We start from the raw sequence: 14,113 nt of genomic DNA on the forward strand, positions 1-14,113 counted from the left end.
GCAGGAGGCAGCTGATCGATGTTTCTCTCTCATTGATGTTTCTGACTCTCTCTCTCCCTTCCTCTCTGTGAAAAATCAATAAAATATATTTTTAAAAAAACTTTATAAAAAAAGAAACAGGTTGGAAGAGATGATTTTTTTAAAGGACCAAATTATTAATAATTATGAAAAGATTTCCTTCTCCTGAATAATGTTAAAATGTGAGATTCTTTTGAGAAACTCCTTATGAAAATCCTGTGAATTTTTATTCTTCACAGTAGTTTTTTTCCTTCCCCATTAAAATGGTTAAGCGTTACTAGTAATAGCTACAGGAGTGGCAGAATCAGGTCTATAATGTCTGACTGCATCATTTTCAGGTGAGTGAAAATACTAAAAGTGTATTAATATAGCAACAGGTGTGAGAGAAAGAAATAAAAAACTATAATTGGTTTCCCAGTGTGGTAGATTAGCATTTGGCTGCTACTCCATATAATCTTGCCAACATCACTCTCAAAGCAATTTCTCTTATAAAATATGGCACAATCACCACCCTATTTTGAACATGGGTATTTAATCTCAGAAAAAGTATTTAAAGCATTTGAAATATCTGACGAGACAAGTTGATTTTTTAATGGAGCCAGTTGACATTAAACTATGCTGTTTTCCACTAAGATTAATACCTTGGGGTGTACGAAAATCAGAAGAAAGTCCTTGAAGGGGTTTCATAGCCTAAAAAAATAAACATGCCCAGCCAGTGTGGCTCAGTGATTGAATATTGACCCAGGAACCAAGAAGTCCTCCGTTAGATTCCTGGTCAGGGCACATGCCCAGGTTGTGGGCTCAATCCCCAGGAGGGGGCATGCAGGAGAGAGGTGATCCATGTCTCTCTCTCACCGATGTTTCTGTCTACCCCTCTCCCTTCCTCTCTCTTTAAAATCAATAAAAAACATATTAAAAAAAAAAAAAACCTAAACATGACAGAATGCCAATCAACTCTCAAGAAAAAGTTTTGCAAGACACATAAAGCTATTTTCTTTTCTTTCTTTTTTTAAAGAATAGTTTATTGATTTTTTTTTAAATCCTCACCCAAGGATATTTTTCCATTGATTTTTAGAGAGAATGGAAGAGAGAGGGAAAGACAAAGAGAAACATCAATGCAAGAGAAACACATTGTTAGGTTGCCTCCTGCACTTGCCCTGACCAGGGCCCTGGCTGGGGAAGAGCCTGCAACTGAGGTACATGCCCTTGACCACAACCGCACCTGGGACCTTTTATTCTGCAGGTTGACGCTCTATCCACTGAATCAAAATGATTAGGACCACACAAAGCTATTTTAAAATTCCCTTTTATATAACCAAACAGTTCCAAAGTCATTGGCTGCCATCTTCAAAATCTGAATGCAGACCACTGGTGGGGTTGCCAGATTTAGGTAATACAAATACAGGATGTTCAATAAAATGTGAGTCTCAGATAAACAATGAATAGTTTTTAGTATAAGTATACCCCCCAAATACTGCATATTTTTAGTATGAGCATGTCCTATGAAATATTGAGACATATTTATACTAAAAAACTACTGTTTACCTGAAAATCAAATTTAACTAGGTATCCTGTACTTAGGGGAGAATTACTTGGTCTGCTTTGTAGAACAAGAGGCCCCCACCTGGCTGATGAGAATATGTCTTAAGGGTTACTACATGGAATGAAAGGTTAGCAATGGTCATGGTAAGAGAAAAATTGAACCTTTCTTCTGCTCCATGGGTTTCTACTCCCTCTTTCACACCGAAAAAATACTTTGAAAAACATTTAAATGTGTTTCCATTGATTTAGAGTTGTAATGGATTAGTTGTACTAAATAAAGAGGATACTTCAATAGAATCTCTAGGGTTTGTTTGTGTAGGGGCTAAGAGCCCAGGACTAGCCTAGAGAACTTGTTTCTCTTGCTAGGTTTGCTAATCTTAGTGAGGTATGAACAGACCTGATTTTGTAAAGCAGTTGGAGGACTTCAAATTTGCTTCATGAAAACGTATTTTTTTTTCTCTAATGAAGTTCATCCCCCACCTCTTTCACTAAGGGATTATCCCCATGGTTCTGTTTGATAGGACTCGTCACACTACTGGTAGGTCAAATCGCCAAGGTGGAAGCCTGCTTCTAATGGAGGCCGGAGTATTCGTGCTCCAGAGGTAGGTTCAAAACAGCAATACTGCTCTGAGTCTGCATTAAGCCCTCATGGAGAGAGCATTCATTTCAGCATCAGCTGATGTTCTGCAGCGTGGGATTCTGTTACCTTCATTTGAGCTGCCTGGTTATTCTAGCAATCAGATCTTTCTGTCTCCTTCCTGTTACCGGCCCTTGACACCAGCTATCATGTGCCCTCTTTGCTTTGACTCCCAGGTACACAATTCTTCTTTCATTTTCTTTAAACTCAAATGTTGGAATATTGGGATTTCTAGGACAGGGACATGGCTATGACAAAGGTGGGGAATAATGTGAAACCAGGACTGTCTGATAAAATCTAGGGCAAGTAGTCCCGCTAATATATCAACACCTGTCCTCTGACAGTTACCTACAACTGCAAGGATAGGAGTCAGAAATTCTACTCATCATGGCTTTTGTCACAGCTCTGCAGTTAACCTTGGGCAAATTACTGCTTCTATCTCTGCTCTGTGTCAGTTTCTGGTCCTCTTACTTGAAGCCCCTAGAACAATAATAAAAAAGAACAAAGCGCCCTAACCGGTTTGGCTCAGTGGATAGAGCACCGGCCTGCGGACTGAAAGGTCCCAGGTTCCATTCCGGTCAAGGGCATGTACCTTGGTTGCGGGCACATCCCCAGTAGGGGGTGTGCAGGAGGCAGCTGATTGATGTTTCTAACTCTCTCTCCCTTCCTCTCTGTAAAAAAATCAATAAAATATATATTTTTTAAAAAAGAACAAAGGAAAAAGGAACTCATTTTAACTTATTATGCCTACCCTTAAAATTTAAGTTTGAATCCTAGTATTTGTAATATGGCATATTGGACTTCTCTGTCCCTTTACCAGGAAGTGGGGGGAAGTTATGGAAAACAAAGGCCTTAAAAGAAATTACTGCCCTAGCCAGTTTGGCTCAGTGGATAGAGCGTCAGCCTGCAGACTGAAGGGTCCCAGGTTCGATTCTGGTCAAGGACACATGCCTGGGTTGCAGGGTCAGTCCCCAGTGTGGGCCGTGTAGGAGGCAGCCAATTGATGGTTCTCTCTCATCATTAATATGTCTCTTTCTCCCTCTCCATTCCTCTCTGAAATCAATAAAAATATATTTTAAAAAAAGAGTGATTTACTCCATCAGACAGTAAGAATAATACTTTCTGTAAAATAGTGACTTTTTCCTCTCCTCTTTAATTCCTTTGATTCTGTCACCTTCTAATGTCCTTTTACATTGAGATGAGACAGTAATGAATCACTTTGGCAAAAGTACATAGATGTTTCCTGATACAGAATTCCTAAAACTGAGGCTCCCACATCATAGTTACTGTATGTTTGGGGCAAGAAAAATATAAATCCCTCTTGAATGTTTGAATTGTGCCTGTTTGCCTAAAGAATTTTGTCTCTTCTTTTTTGGCCTGCCCTAATTCCTGATGTCAGGTCCCTAGGGTAACTGTGCTATGTCTCATTCTCAGTGAATGTATGTTTTATACAGTGTGATCGCACTTTGAACTAAAATAGACCATATCTAGAAATCTGAGGGTACAGCTTCCCAGGACTAAAGAATATAAGCAGTTTGAATTGCTTTTTGTCTCTGGCTTCTTCTTGAGTCAGTTCACAATATAGAGATGTTACCATTTAGGTGGTGTTGTTTTTCAAGTCACCAGATCCCAAAGGCTAGCCTCTATACTGGAGACTATTCCCTAGAAAATGCAGAATATCTGAAAATGAAAGGGTCCTCAATGCTTACCTTAAGTTTCTCTTCAGCTTCAGTATTATTAGTTTATTGGGGACAAGATGACTTTTGGCTCAGTCCTGTGCCTAAGCAGGCCATAAGCCAATTTTATAGCTTCTCCTACATTTTTTAAATGTTTATTAATCTTGATTCATATGCAAATCAGGGAAGCTGGAAGTGGAAGATTTTCATCCTCTGTTATTTAAGATATGTGGCTAAAACTCCAACGCAAATTGCTCTCATAAAATCACACCCTGTATAAAAAAAAAAAAAATCACAACCTGTACTACGTGATTTGACCAAGTTGGCAGGCCTTAATGTCTTAGGTCTCTTTTCTGCACCCCACCCTTAACCTAGGGTTGGCCAGAGGTTAAAAACTATTCTCTTTGCTAGGCTTAATTGAGTGAGAACTAATTCTGATGTAAATTCTTGCTGTCAGGAATTTCAAAAGAAAACAGAAATAGGGCCAAGGGTGGAGAAACTGAGGCCACCTGACTGTTGGCAAGCTTCTAAGATTTCTAATCCTCTTGCCTACTCTACTGGTCTGGTTCAGCCTGAGCCCTCACTTATTTATTTTTTGGATTTGAAGTCAAGGCAACATCAGTGCTAAGTCAATTCCAGCATGCTAGCTCCCAAATACCGTAACCTTTAAAAACTTGGGATTCCACAAGAAATGTAGCAGCATTCCAGAGACCCACGCATCAGACACAGACATATGCATTCTTGCCTGCAGCAAGGGGGTGTTGGCTTTGCTCCCGAACTCACTTTCTACAAGATTCTAGTGACTAACCCTTCTTAAGAGGGCAGAGCCAAACAGGTTCATCTTAATTTAAAGATCACCAGCAAAGGGCCTGGCTTTAGTCATGGAGTTGCCAGTCACTTGGGATTGGTAAATAATCTCGGGGTAGTGGTTGTGAAAAAGGAAGCAGAAGTACTGAAATAAAAAGGGAGGGGCGAAGGGGCTAGAAAGGAAGTAAGACAGGTGGAAGCGTATGACTTTTTCAACTTCCTGATGGAAAGATACCAAAAGAAATAAAACTTTTCCAACTCTGAGAACCTTTCTTTGGCCATATTTGGATGTATATGCCAACTTCAAATATATATGTATATGCATACAGATATATACACACACGTATCACCTGCTATATCATATATAGTTGCTATTCATCTGTATAGGATACATTTTATTTATTTATTTACCTATTTATTAAAGATTTTTCAATTATTTTTTAGAGAGAGGAAGGAAGAGGGGGGGAGAGAGAGAGAAAGAGAGAAACAGTGATGTGAGAGCATAACATGATCCGCTGCCTCCTGCATGATCAAGCCCAAAACCCCGGCAGCTAGCTGCCTTGACTTGGAATAAACTGGCAACCCTTCAGTGCACAGGACATGTCCAACCAACTGAACCACACCAGCCAGGGCTAAAGCATATGGAATTAATCTACTTCCCTTTCATGAAGAACACAGGATAGGTAGGCAACATTCCATCTACTCTCCACATTTCCAACGGTCATCCCAACAGCCATTTAAAGTTACAGAGAAGGAAGCAGAAGGTTGGGATCTTGTGGCATCAGCTTCCTATGGATTGCTCTCCAACTTTTTGTGTTCCTGGTTTTTGGAACCTCTTTACCATCTTCCGCATGTAAGATTCATATTAGTGGAATTATAGTTTTGATTTCCACGCTTGACATTGACATTGAAGGCCACACTTTCTAAGTCAGGGAGGCTAAGTAGTAACAGCAATGTTTTATTTTTGATCTTAATGTGGTGGGTTTTATAACAGTTTTCCAAACTCTTCCACATCTTTCTTTTCCCCTTTCAATGTTTTACAGCTAGTGTGTCTTTCCCTTCTGCCTGAATATATATAGATATATTTTATTGATTTGAGAGAGAAGAAGAGAGGAAGAGAGAGAGAGAGAGAGAGAGAAACATCTATTTGTTGTTCGACTTATTTATGCATTCATTGGTTGATTCTTGTATGTGCACTGACCGGAGACTGAACCCAAAACCTTGGTGTATCAGGACGATACTCTTAACCAACTGAGCAACTGGCCAGGGCTTGCCTGAATATTTTGGCTTCCTAACCCAACTCCTTTATATTCTCTTTGCTTTGAAACATTTCTTTCAATGATTTACATTTGCTTTTCCAGTATATATCCTTTACACCAATTCACTATCTACAGCTTGCTATGAAGAGCACTCTAATATTGAGAACATTATAGTTTTTTGTGAGAAGCCCCCAAACCACAAGTAAAATAATACCTTTCTTGTAAAAAAAAAAAAATAGCATTATGCACCTTACTTGATTTACCAATGGGGAAACGGAGGCAGAGAAATTAATAAGATTTGATCTAGGTCATAGACAAGTCACTGATAATATTCAAACTATGAGATCAGACTCTCAGACTAGTGCCTGAAAGCTAAAGACAAAAGGGCCTAAGATGAGGATTATCTTGATTCTTTTTTTCCTTTCTTAACTTTTTATTAAAGTATACAACTTGCATAGATTTTTCATTTGCAGATTTTCAAGGGCTTCTAAATAGAGATGCCTAGAAATCTGTTATTGGTAGGACTTACAACTTTTTGACACATTACTGATTTTCCCACTCCTTCTGAAATACTATGGAGGGAAATGAATTTCTTTTTTTAAAATCAAAGGCTGTTTATTGGACCTAATATTATCATATTATACTATCGGGTATCCACCATAATTTTATTTTATATTTGAAACATCGTTATTCAAATATAATTCATATACCCTAAAATTCACCCATGTAATGGTTTGGGGCAAATTCAAAGAGCTATGCAACAACCACCGCAATCTAAGTATAGAACATGTTCAACTCTCATTCTTTTTTTGGGGGAGGGGGTTCAATTATAGTTGATAGTCAATATTATTTTATATTAGTCTCAGGTGTATAGCATAGTGGTTATGCAATCATATACTTTACAAAGTGTTTTCCCTGATATTTCCGCACTCACCTGGCACCATATATAGTTATTACAATATTATTGACTATATTCCCTATGCAGTACTTTCCATCCCCATCACTGTTTTGTAGCTACCTATCTGTACATTTTAATCCTTTCATCTTTTCCACCCAGTTCTCCAACCCCCCGCCCCTCTCTAAGGGAAATGAATTTCCAAAAGTACATATGTCCTTCATTTCAGTTATTCCAGAGAAGACTGCCTTGAGCATATGTGAGATTGTTAGCTAGTCTTTTAAAAAATATATTATTATAGGAACTATATGCAACCTTCAATTCTTCTATATCAGTGGTCGGCAAACTCATTAGTCAACAGAGCCAAATATCAACAGCACAACGATTGAAATTTCTTTTGAGAGCCAAATTTTTTAAACTTAAACTATACAGGTAGGTACATTGTTATTAACTTAATTAGGGTACTCCTAAGGCTTAGGAAGAGCCACACTCAAGGGGCCAAAGAGCCACATGTGGCTTGCGAGCCGCAGTTTGCCGACCACTGCCTATATCAAGTTGTAGGTGGTAAGTCTGGGTTTACTCTTGACTTGCTGCATTAGAACCTTCTGAGTCATGGGACTAGAGATTGGGACAATTAAGTCCTCCCCCCCCCCTTTTCCTCAATAGGGTCACAAGCACTGCTGCAATGACGCCTATGGCCCTACTATTTCTTTTGGTTTTGGTTTTGGTTTAAAAATCATTTTCTGCGTGTTTTTTTTGTTGTTTTTTTTTTTATAAAAAATGGTGGCCTCTAGTCAGGTTCACAGAGTAAGGCACTGTGCTTTCTTGTGAGGCACACATCTTGTATATAAAGGAAAAGCTACAGGCTGGATAAAATACTCTCTCTTGGTCAAGTGGTTAGTTGGGTCAATAACAACTGAGTTGTATTTTGTGCAAGGCTGAGTACTGACAGTTACAAAAATAATTCGAAGTCAAGCTCTTGCTAGTAGTACATCTTGAAAAGATATACATATAAAAACAAATTTAAAATAGAACTACAGAACACATTTACATAAGTCAGCAAAAGCCAGTACTTGGGAGCTGATGATATTTTTTCTGTACTAAGACTTTGAAATCCAGTGTGCATTTTATGTTGACCACGCATCTCAATTCTGACTAGCCACATTTTGGATGCCCAGTAGCCCCATATGACTAAGTGGGTTAGAGCTGGATGGAGTTAGTCAATGAGGACTTTCTGGAAAAGGTGAGTTTTAAAGGAAGGGAGGAAGGAGCAAGAGGTCTTTCCAGCAATAATGCATGAGCATAGTAGGGAAGAGAGAATAAGCCAGCTGTAAGGGCCAAATAGTAAACAGGTTAGCTTGCTAAGACTGGAGAATATATATTAAAGGATAGGAAGAAACAAGTCTGAGAAAATGGTAAGGACAGTTCACAGACAGCCTTAAATGGTTATAAGCTGAATTTTCTTTAGCTGACCAAAGAGAGACTTATGGGTTCCTGCATAATGAAAATAACTTTTTAAGTAGCTGAGATACAGATATATTAGAATAAATCAAAATGGGAGACTTAGAAAAATAGGGAAATTGCTGCAAAATTTTCTAGGAGATGAGAGAAAGAGATAGAGATAGAGATAGAGATAGAGATAGAGATAGAGATAGAGATAGAGATAGAGAGAGAAAGAGACAGACAGACAGACAGACAGACTGGGTCCTACTGCCAGCTCTACCATGTATTAGCTATGACCTTGGGTAAGTCACTGAATTTCTGTGTGCCTGTTTTCTCATCTGTAAAATGGGGATAATGCTATCAACCTAACACAGTTGTTGAAAGGAGTAAATCAATTAATACATAAAAAGTGTTTAGTAAGCACTCACTACATTATTATTCCATTTTTAGCTAAGTAGATTACTAATCTATTACTATTTCTAGGACCCAGAAGTGATCACAGATATGCACCCATGTGAAAAAGGCCCCCTCTCACGTGTTAGTTTGAAAGGATTGCAGACTTTCAGTCTGTCTTAAAAGCTATGTAGGATGCAGAGGGTAGGAGGGCAAGCCCAGTGTCCAAGACTGTGCTGTCTAATGCAACAGCCACTAGTCACGCCCAGCTACTGGGCGTCCAGAATGTGGCTCGTCAGCATTGAGATGCGCTGCCGATGTACAGCGCACACGGGATTTCAAAGCCTCTGTACAGGAAAAATATCATTCATGTTTTTATATTGATTACATGTTGAAATGATCATATTTTGGATATGTTAGGTTAAATAAGATGTATCAATTTCACCTGTTTCCTTTTTATAAATTTTTGATGTGGCTAATAGAAAATTTGAAGCTAGTTGGCTCACATGATATTTATTTTGTACAGTACTGGTCCAGTACAACTTTCATTACTGAGATTTGGAAATTAAGGGGTCTACATGAGAAGGGTCTATAAAAGCATAGGGGCTTATGGATGAATCTTGTCCTTAACACGTTAAAATATTTAAAAATGTATACATATAATTAATATATATTTATACTATATATATGTATGTGTGTGTGTGTGTATATATATATATATATATATATATATATATATATACACATATATATTCCTTAATTTGCTAGGTAGCTACAGAACTGAGGGAGCCATAGCTAATTTACCTTTCAAGAGGCCACAATTGGGAAAGGGATTAAAAAAAAAAAAATTTTTTTTTTTTTTTTACTTTTTTAAAAAAGCAAGAACAAAGATGAAAATGGAGAAAGGTAAAACATACCTTATTTTGAACATTAAATCACGGAAACAAACATCTAACTTTTTGAAATCACTCCCTCAAAGGTCCAAATCACCCTGGCTTCAGTAACGTGGACTTAGGAGAAGTTTTCTGACACCATTTTTCACAGCATCCCTGCAAGTCGCTACTTAAAACAGGACCGGCTTCCCGCTGGCCCGGGGGCAAAACTCCCGCTCAGGGTTTTGCTCTAAATTATTTTCCCACTGACCCTGACTGCACTGACCGACGAAGCAGGCTTCCATCTCCGACGGCCGCCGGGGCGCAGGGGGGCGGCCGGGGCGGCGGGCACACCTCCCCCTGCCGGTCCCGTCCTCCCGGCTCCTCCAGCGGGCGGTCCGGGGCCCGGCGCCGCTGACAGGTGCGCCGCTGCCGGCAGCCTCCAGCCCGCGCCCGCCCTCCCCCGCCCCCCGCGCCGCCCCGCCCCCTGCCCGGCGCACGCGCACACGGGCGGGGACGCGCCTGGCCCGCGGGGCCGCGCACGCAGCGGCCGCCGCTGCCACCGCCTCCCTCCCTCGCTCCCTCCCTCCCTCCCTCCCTCCCTCCAGGCTCTCCTCCCCTGCCCTCCCCTCCGCCCCCTTCCCCGTAGGCAGTCCGCCCGCCCGCATAGACTCCCTCCCGGCCCCTGGCGTTCGGGCCGGGTCTCTCCCCAGCCCCCAGGACCCCCGGCGGCTCTCCTCCGGCGGTCGCCCGCGCTCGGTGGATGTGGCTGGCAGCCGCCGCCCCCTCCCTCGCTCGCCGCCTGCTCTTCCTCGGCCCTCCGCCTCCTCCCCTCCTCCTTCTCCTTCTCAGCCGCTCCTCTCGCCGCCGCCGCCGCCGCCTCCACAGCCTGGGCCTCGCCGCGATGCCGGAGAAGAGGCCCTTCGAGAGGCTGCCCGCCGATGTCTCCCCCATCAACTACAGCCTCTGCCTCAAGCCCGACCTGCTGGACTTCACCTTCGAGGGCAAGCTGGAGGCCGCCGCCCAGGTACGGCGACCCGCGGACGCCGGGGGCGAGCTGCCGGGCCAGCAGTTAGTTAGGCCGCGCCCGCGGGCTGGGCTGGGGGCCGGGCTGGCGGACGGGCCTGGGCGCCGCGGGCCGGGGACCCGAGAGGCTGGGTCCCGGGCGGGCGCGCCCCTCTGGGGCGGCGGGGGGTCCGGGGTGCCCGGCCCTGCCCTGCCCTGCCGGGCTGGGGTCCAGGCCGCGCTGCGGGGAGGCTGCGGGAGCCGGCGGGCCCGGCCCGGGCGCCCCTCCGGGGCCCACACCCCTGTGCGGGGCATCCCCGCCGATCCCCGGCCCCTCCGGGCTTGGAGGCGCTCCGGGAGCGGCCGGCGGGTGTGGGGAGCGGCCGGCGGGGCTCCCATCGTGCGCGCTCTGCCCCGGCCTCCTGACTCAGTTCTTTTCTGTGGCTCTGCCCACGCCCCACGGGCGACACTGGGGCCGGGGCGGCCATCGGGGACTCCCCCGGCCGCCGCGCGTTGGCGAGGAGGGGAGATTCTAGAAGCGGGGAGAGGGCGAGAAGGAGAATGTTAATCCCGGGCAGCCGGGCTGAGTTCTCCCCGCCTGCTCCGGCCCAGGGGCTGGGTTTCCGAGATGGTCCGCCCCTCCCCCCTCCCCTTCGCCTCAAGTGACAGTGCAGCGGCGCCGGTTCTCCCCGAACCCCTAGAGAAGCTGCGGGAGGACCCCGTTTCCGGTGGTCCTCCCGTCTTGCTGGCTGTGCAGCCCTCCAAGCAGGTGGATTTATGGCTACAGCGATGGCTGTGCAGCAGCCCCGTCCCCTGAAAGAAGCTATCGGTTTAGCCTTCCACTGGGGAAAATATTCCATTACTCTTGGTTGCAGTTTTTGGTGAATCATGCTCTCCCCCCCCCCCCCCCCCCACACACACACCCTCTGCAGCATTATCGGAAGTATTGTTTGATTTTGGAGACCATTCATGTTAATGCCCTACAAAGGTCCTGAACCGGAGACATTGTGATACCTTATTACGTGATGTATTATGTGAAGTCTGTAATGCAACATGGGAACTGTGTAGCAGTTTTCTTTAAAAAGAATGAGGGCCAAAATAGTTTGCTTCATTTTTTTCTTCCCACTGCAGTCAGGAGGAAAAATCCATAGGCCTCAGCCGTAAAGAACAGGGCGTGGATATAGCGGCGAAATGAAAGAGATGTAGAGGAGTGTTTGAATGAGTTGAAAGTGGGCAGTTGTCTTTGGAAGCCGAGTACGCCGCAGATTAAAAATATGCCTAAAAGTGTACAATTAAAAAGTGTACTGTCACATTTGGGGCACTTGTGTGAAAGCACGAGGACTCTAGGGTCTGGCTGCCTCAAAAAGCAAAACTTAACCCTGTGAAAGTCAGGTGATTTCGAATTTTTCCATTCAGAGTATGAATCAGAATGAATGCATCTTGGGTTTAAATTGGGATTTGAAAGGGTTATTTGGAAAACGATGTTTGTTTAAACCAAGTGACTAGAGTGTTTGATATATATTGGCAGGGGGCAGATGGGAGGGATTGTAAACAGTAGCGTGTCTTGTGACTTGGCAAAGGAAGGACCTAGTGATGAATGAGTTCGCATTATGTGAAAAGACTAACATTTAAAAACATTATTTGTTTTTTTACCACATTAGCTGGCATAATAGGTTCATAATTCTGAGAGGAATGTATATTTAGGGGAAATTTTCAGAAAAAATTGTCAAGGAAGATTTTTAAATTATTGTTTTGTTAGGAAGTGACAGTTTTACTTAAGTATTAGGATAGAACAACAAGCAGTGATGTACTTCTTATTCCTCTTCTATTTTTCCAAAAAGATGAGAAATACTTAAAAGATTGGTTTGGGTCATTGAGGGAGCACATAGTAATGTGCTAGATATTAGCAGGGACTTGTCAATTTGATACAAGGAAATATGTGAATTTTTTTGGTAACATGAACTTTTCAAATTGTTTCTTTTCAGAAATCCTTTTCAGGCTAGGTGCAACACATGAAAGACGGCATTTCAATATATAGCGAATTCTAACAGGTGTTATTAAAGGACAGTTGGACTCCTTAATTGTATGAATTGCCACCTTTGGAAGTGTAAAGAGGAATTAACATTAGTAAAAAGTTACATTAGTAGTAAAAAGCAGATGTTAATGTTTTTTGAAATTCATGGATTGGAGCAATATATTGTGGCATTAGGTAGTATCTTATAGTGGAAAATTTAAAATGTGGACAAAATTACATCTCTAGAAACCAGATTTATAACTGGTATTGGGTCAGTTTCCTAATAGTTGGAATCACATTACACAAAGTATGCAAGTTGCTTGGTTGCTTTAGTTACAGAATTTTATGATAAGCCCGGAGTATTTGTACAGGTTACGTATTAGAAACGTAGTGGATTTTTAACCTGGCCTGGGGCGTGGACTCCCGGGGAAGGTGAAGAAATTGTCAGTGTGGATAATTTAAAAAGTGGTTGTCTTGTACCCAAGGGAGTGTGGTCTAATTCAGCAGGTTTTGAAAAGGTGTTTATCATGGGCCTAGAGCAGCTATTTTCAACCTGGGCCACAAGAATTTTGAAAACATGCAATACCTGACTATTTAGTTGTGGCACTGACCTCTTTTTCCATAGACTGTCAAATAAAAATGACAACAACCACCACAACAATAGTTGTCCAGTTGAATGAATCAAAAGTTTTCTTTTTTTTGGTCAGATTATAAAAAAAAAAAAATATTTTTTTTGGTGTGCCGCAGAATTTTAGTAATTAGTTTATGTGTGCCACGAGATGAAAAAGATTGAAAATCACTGACCTGGAGAAATGGAACATTCCCTTTCTCGTCCCTTTAGGATATTTGAGAGCAATGGATTTTTGTAACTATTTCAAATTCTGATTTTCTTGCATTGTGAGATAATTAAGAAATAGGTTACAAGTTTATGTGAGTGGCTACAATTCTTTGTTATAATTGTATTTATGCAATGATTGTTTTTTTTTTTTCTTATGGAAATGTTTTACCTGTGCCAGGGAAATTACCATCATCCTTCAAGGCCAGAAGTCAGGATACACTAGACAATCCCTGGCCTGTGCCAACAAAATATTCATGTTTGTGATGACTAAATTGGCACTTACAGGAGAGTTACAGATATAGTAGTTTATTTGGAACACTGAAAGTTGGCACATAAATGGATGTTGTTGTCATCCCTGTGTTATGGAATTTTCTGCCCCAATTTAGCATTTGCAGTAATTTTGGTTATTTTTTATTACTTAAAAAAATGATAAAATTAATAATTTGTCCAGCATTGTGCTAGAACACTAAATGTTCTTAAGAAATTAAATTTGAAAGATTGATGATAAGGAATTGAATTTGTTCAGAGTTTCTATTCTGTTTTTTGAAATGTATCTATGTAGAAACACCTAAGAAATTTTTGTATGTGAAGCTTTATCTAATATCATCTGGCAATGAATTCTGCAGTGAACTTTTTAGATAAATGAAGTGTACCCATTCAGGCATTTAGAATTTTAAAAATATTTACTGATTAGATGAAAATATTTCTAAAATG

At 41.9% G+C, this 14,113-nt stretch overlaps 1 protein-coding gene and 1 long non-coding RNA gene across 6 annotated transcripts in view; one reads left to right on the forward strand and one right to left on the reverse strand.

Moving 5' to 3' along the window:
- The window catches only part of LOC118671245, a 29,783-nt gene extending 19,790 nt beyond the window's left edge, over positions 1 to 9,993 (reverse strand). For both annotated transcript variants that reach the window (XR_004972683.1, XR_004972682.1), the window contains exon 1: positions 9,588 to 9,993. This is a non-coding gene — a long non-coding RNA (uncharacterized LOC118671245). The remainder of the gene's footprint in view (positions 1 to 9,587) is intronic.
- A 176-nt stretch (positions 9,994 to 10,169) lies between these two features.
- The window catches only part of NPEPPS (aminopeptidase puromycin sensitive), a 69,727-nt gene continuing 65,783 nt past the window's right edge, over positions 10,170 to 14,113 (forward strand). For 2 of the 4 annotated variants that reach the window (XM_036339190.1, XM_036339192.1), the window contains exon 1: positions 10,172 to 10,569. In XM_036339190.1, the coding sequence (XP_036195083.1) occupies positions 10,306 to 10,569 (264 nt within the window). In that variant the 5' untranslated portion in view covers positions 10,172 to 10,305. Of the gene's footprint in view, positions 10,570 to 14,113 lie in introns of all 4 variants that reach the window. The other 2 variants (XM_036339193.1, XM_036339191.1) reach the window with 2 other exon arrangements.

The sequence above is a fragment of the Myotis myotis genome, unplaced genomic scaffold (genome assembly GCF_014108235.1).
Source record: "Myotis myotis isolate mMyoMyo1 unplaced genomic scaffold, mMyoMyo1.p scaffold_m19_p_17, whole genome shotgun sequence".
NCBI classification, from domain to species: Eukaryota; Metazoa; Chordata; class Mammalia; order Chiroptera; family Vespertilionidae; genus Myotis; species Myotis myotis.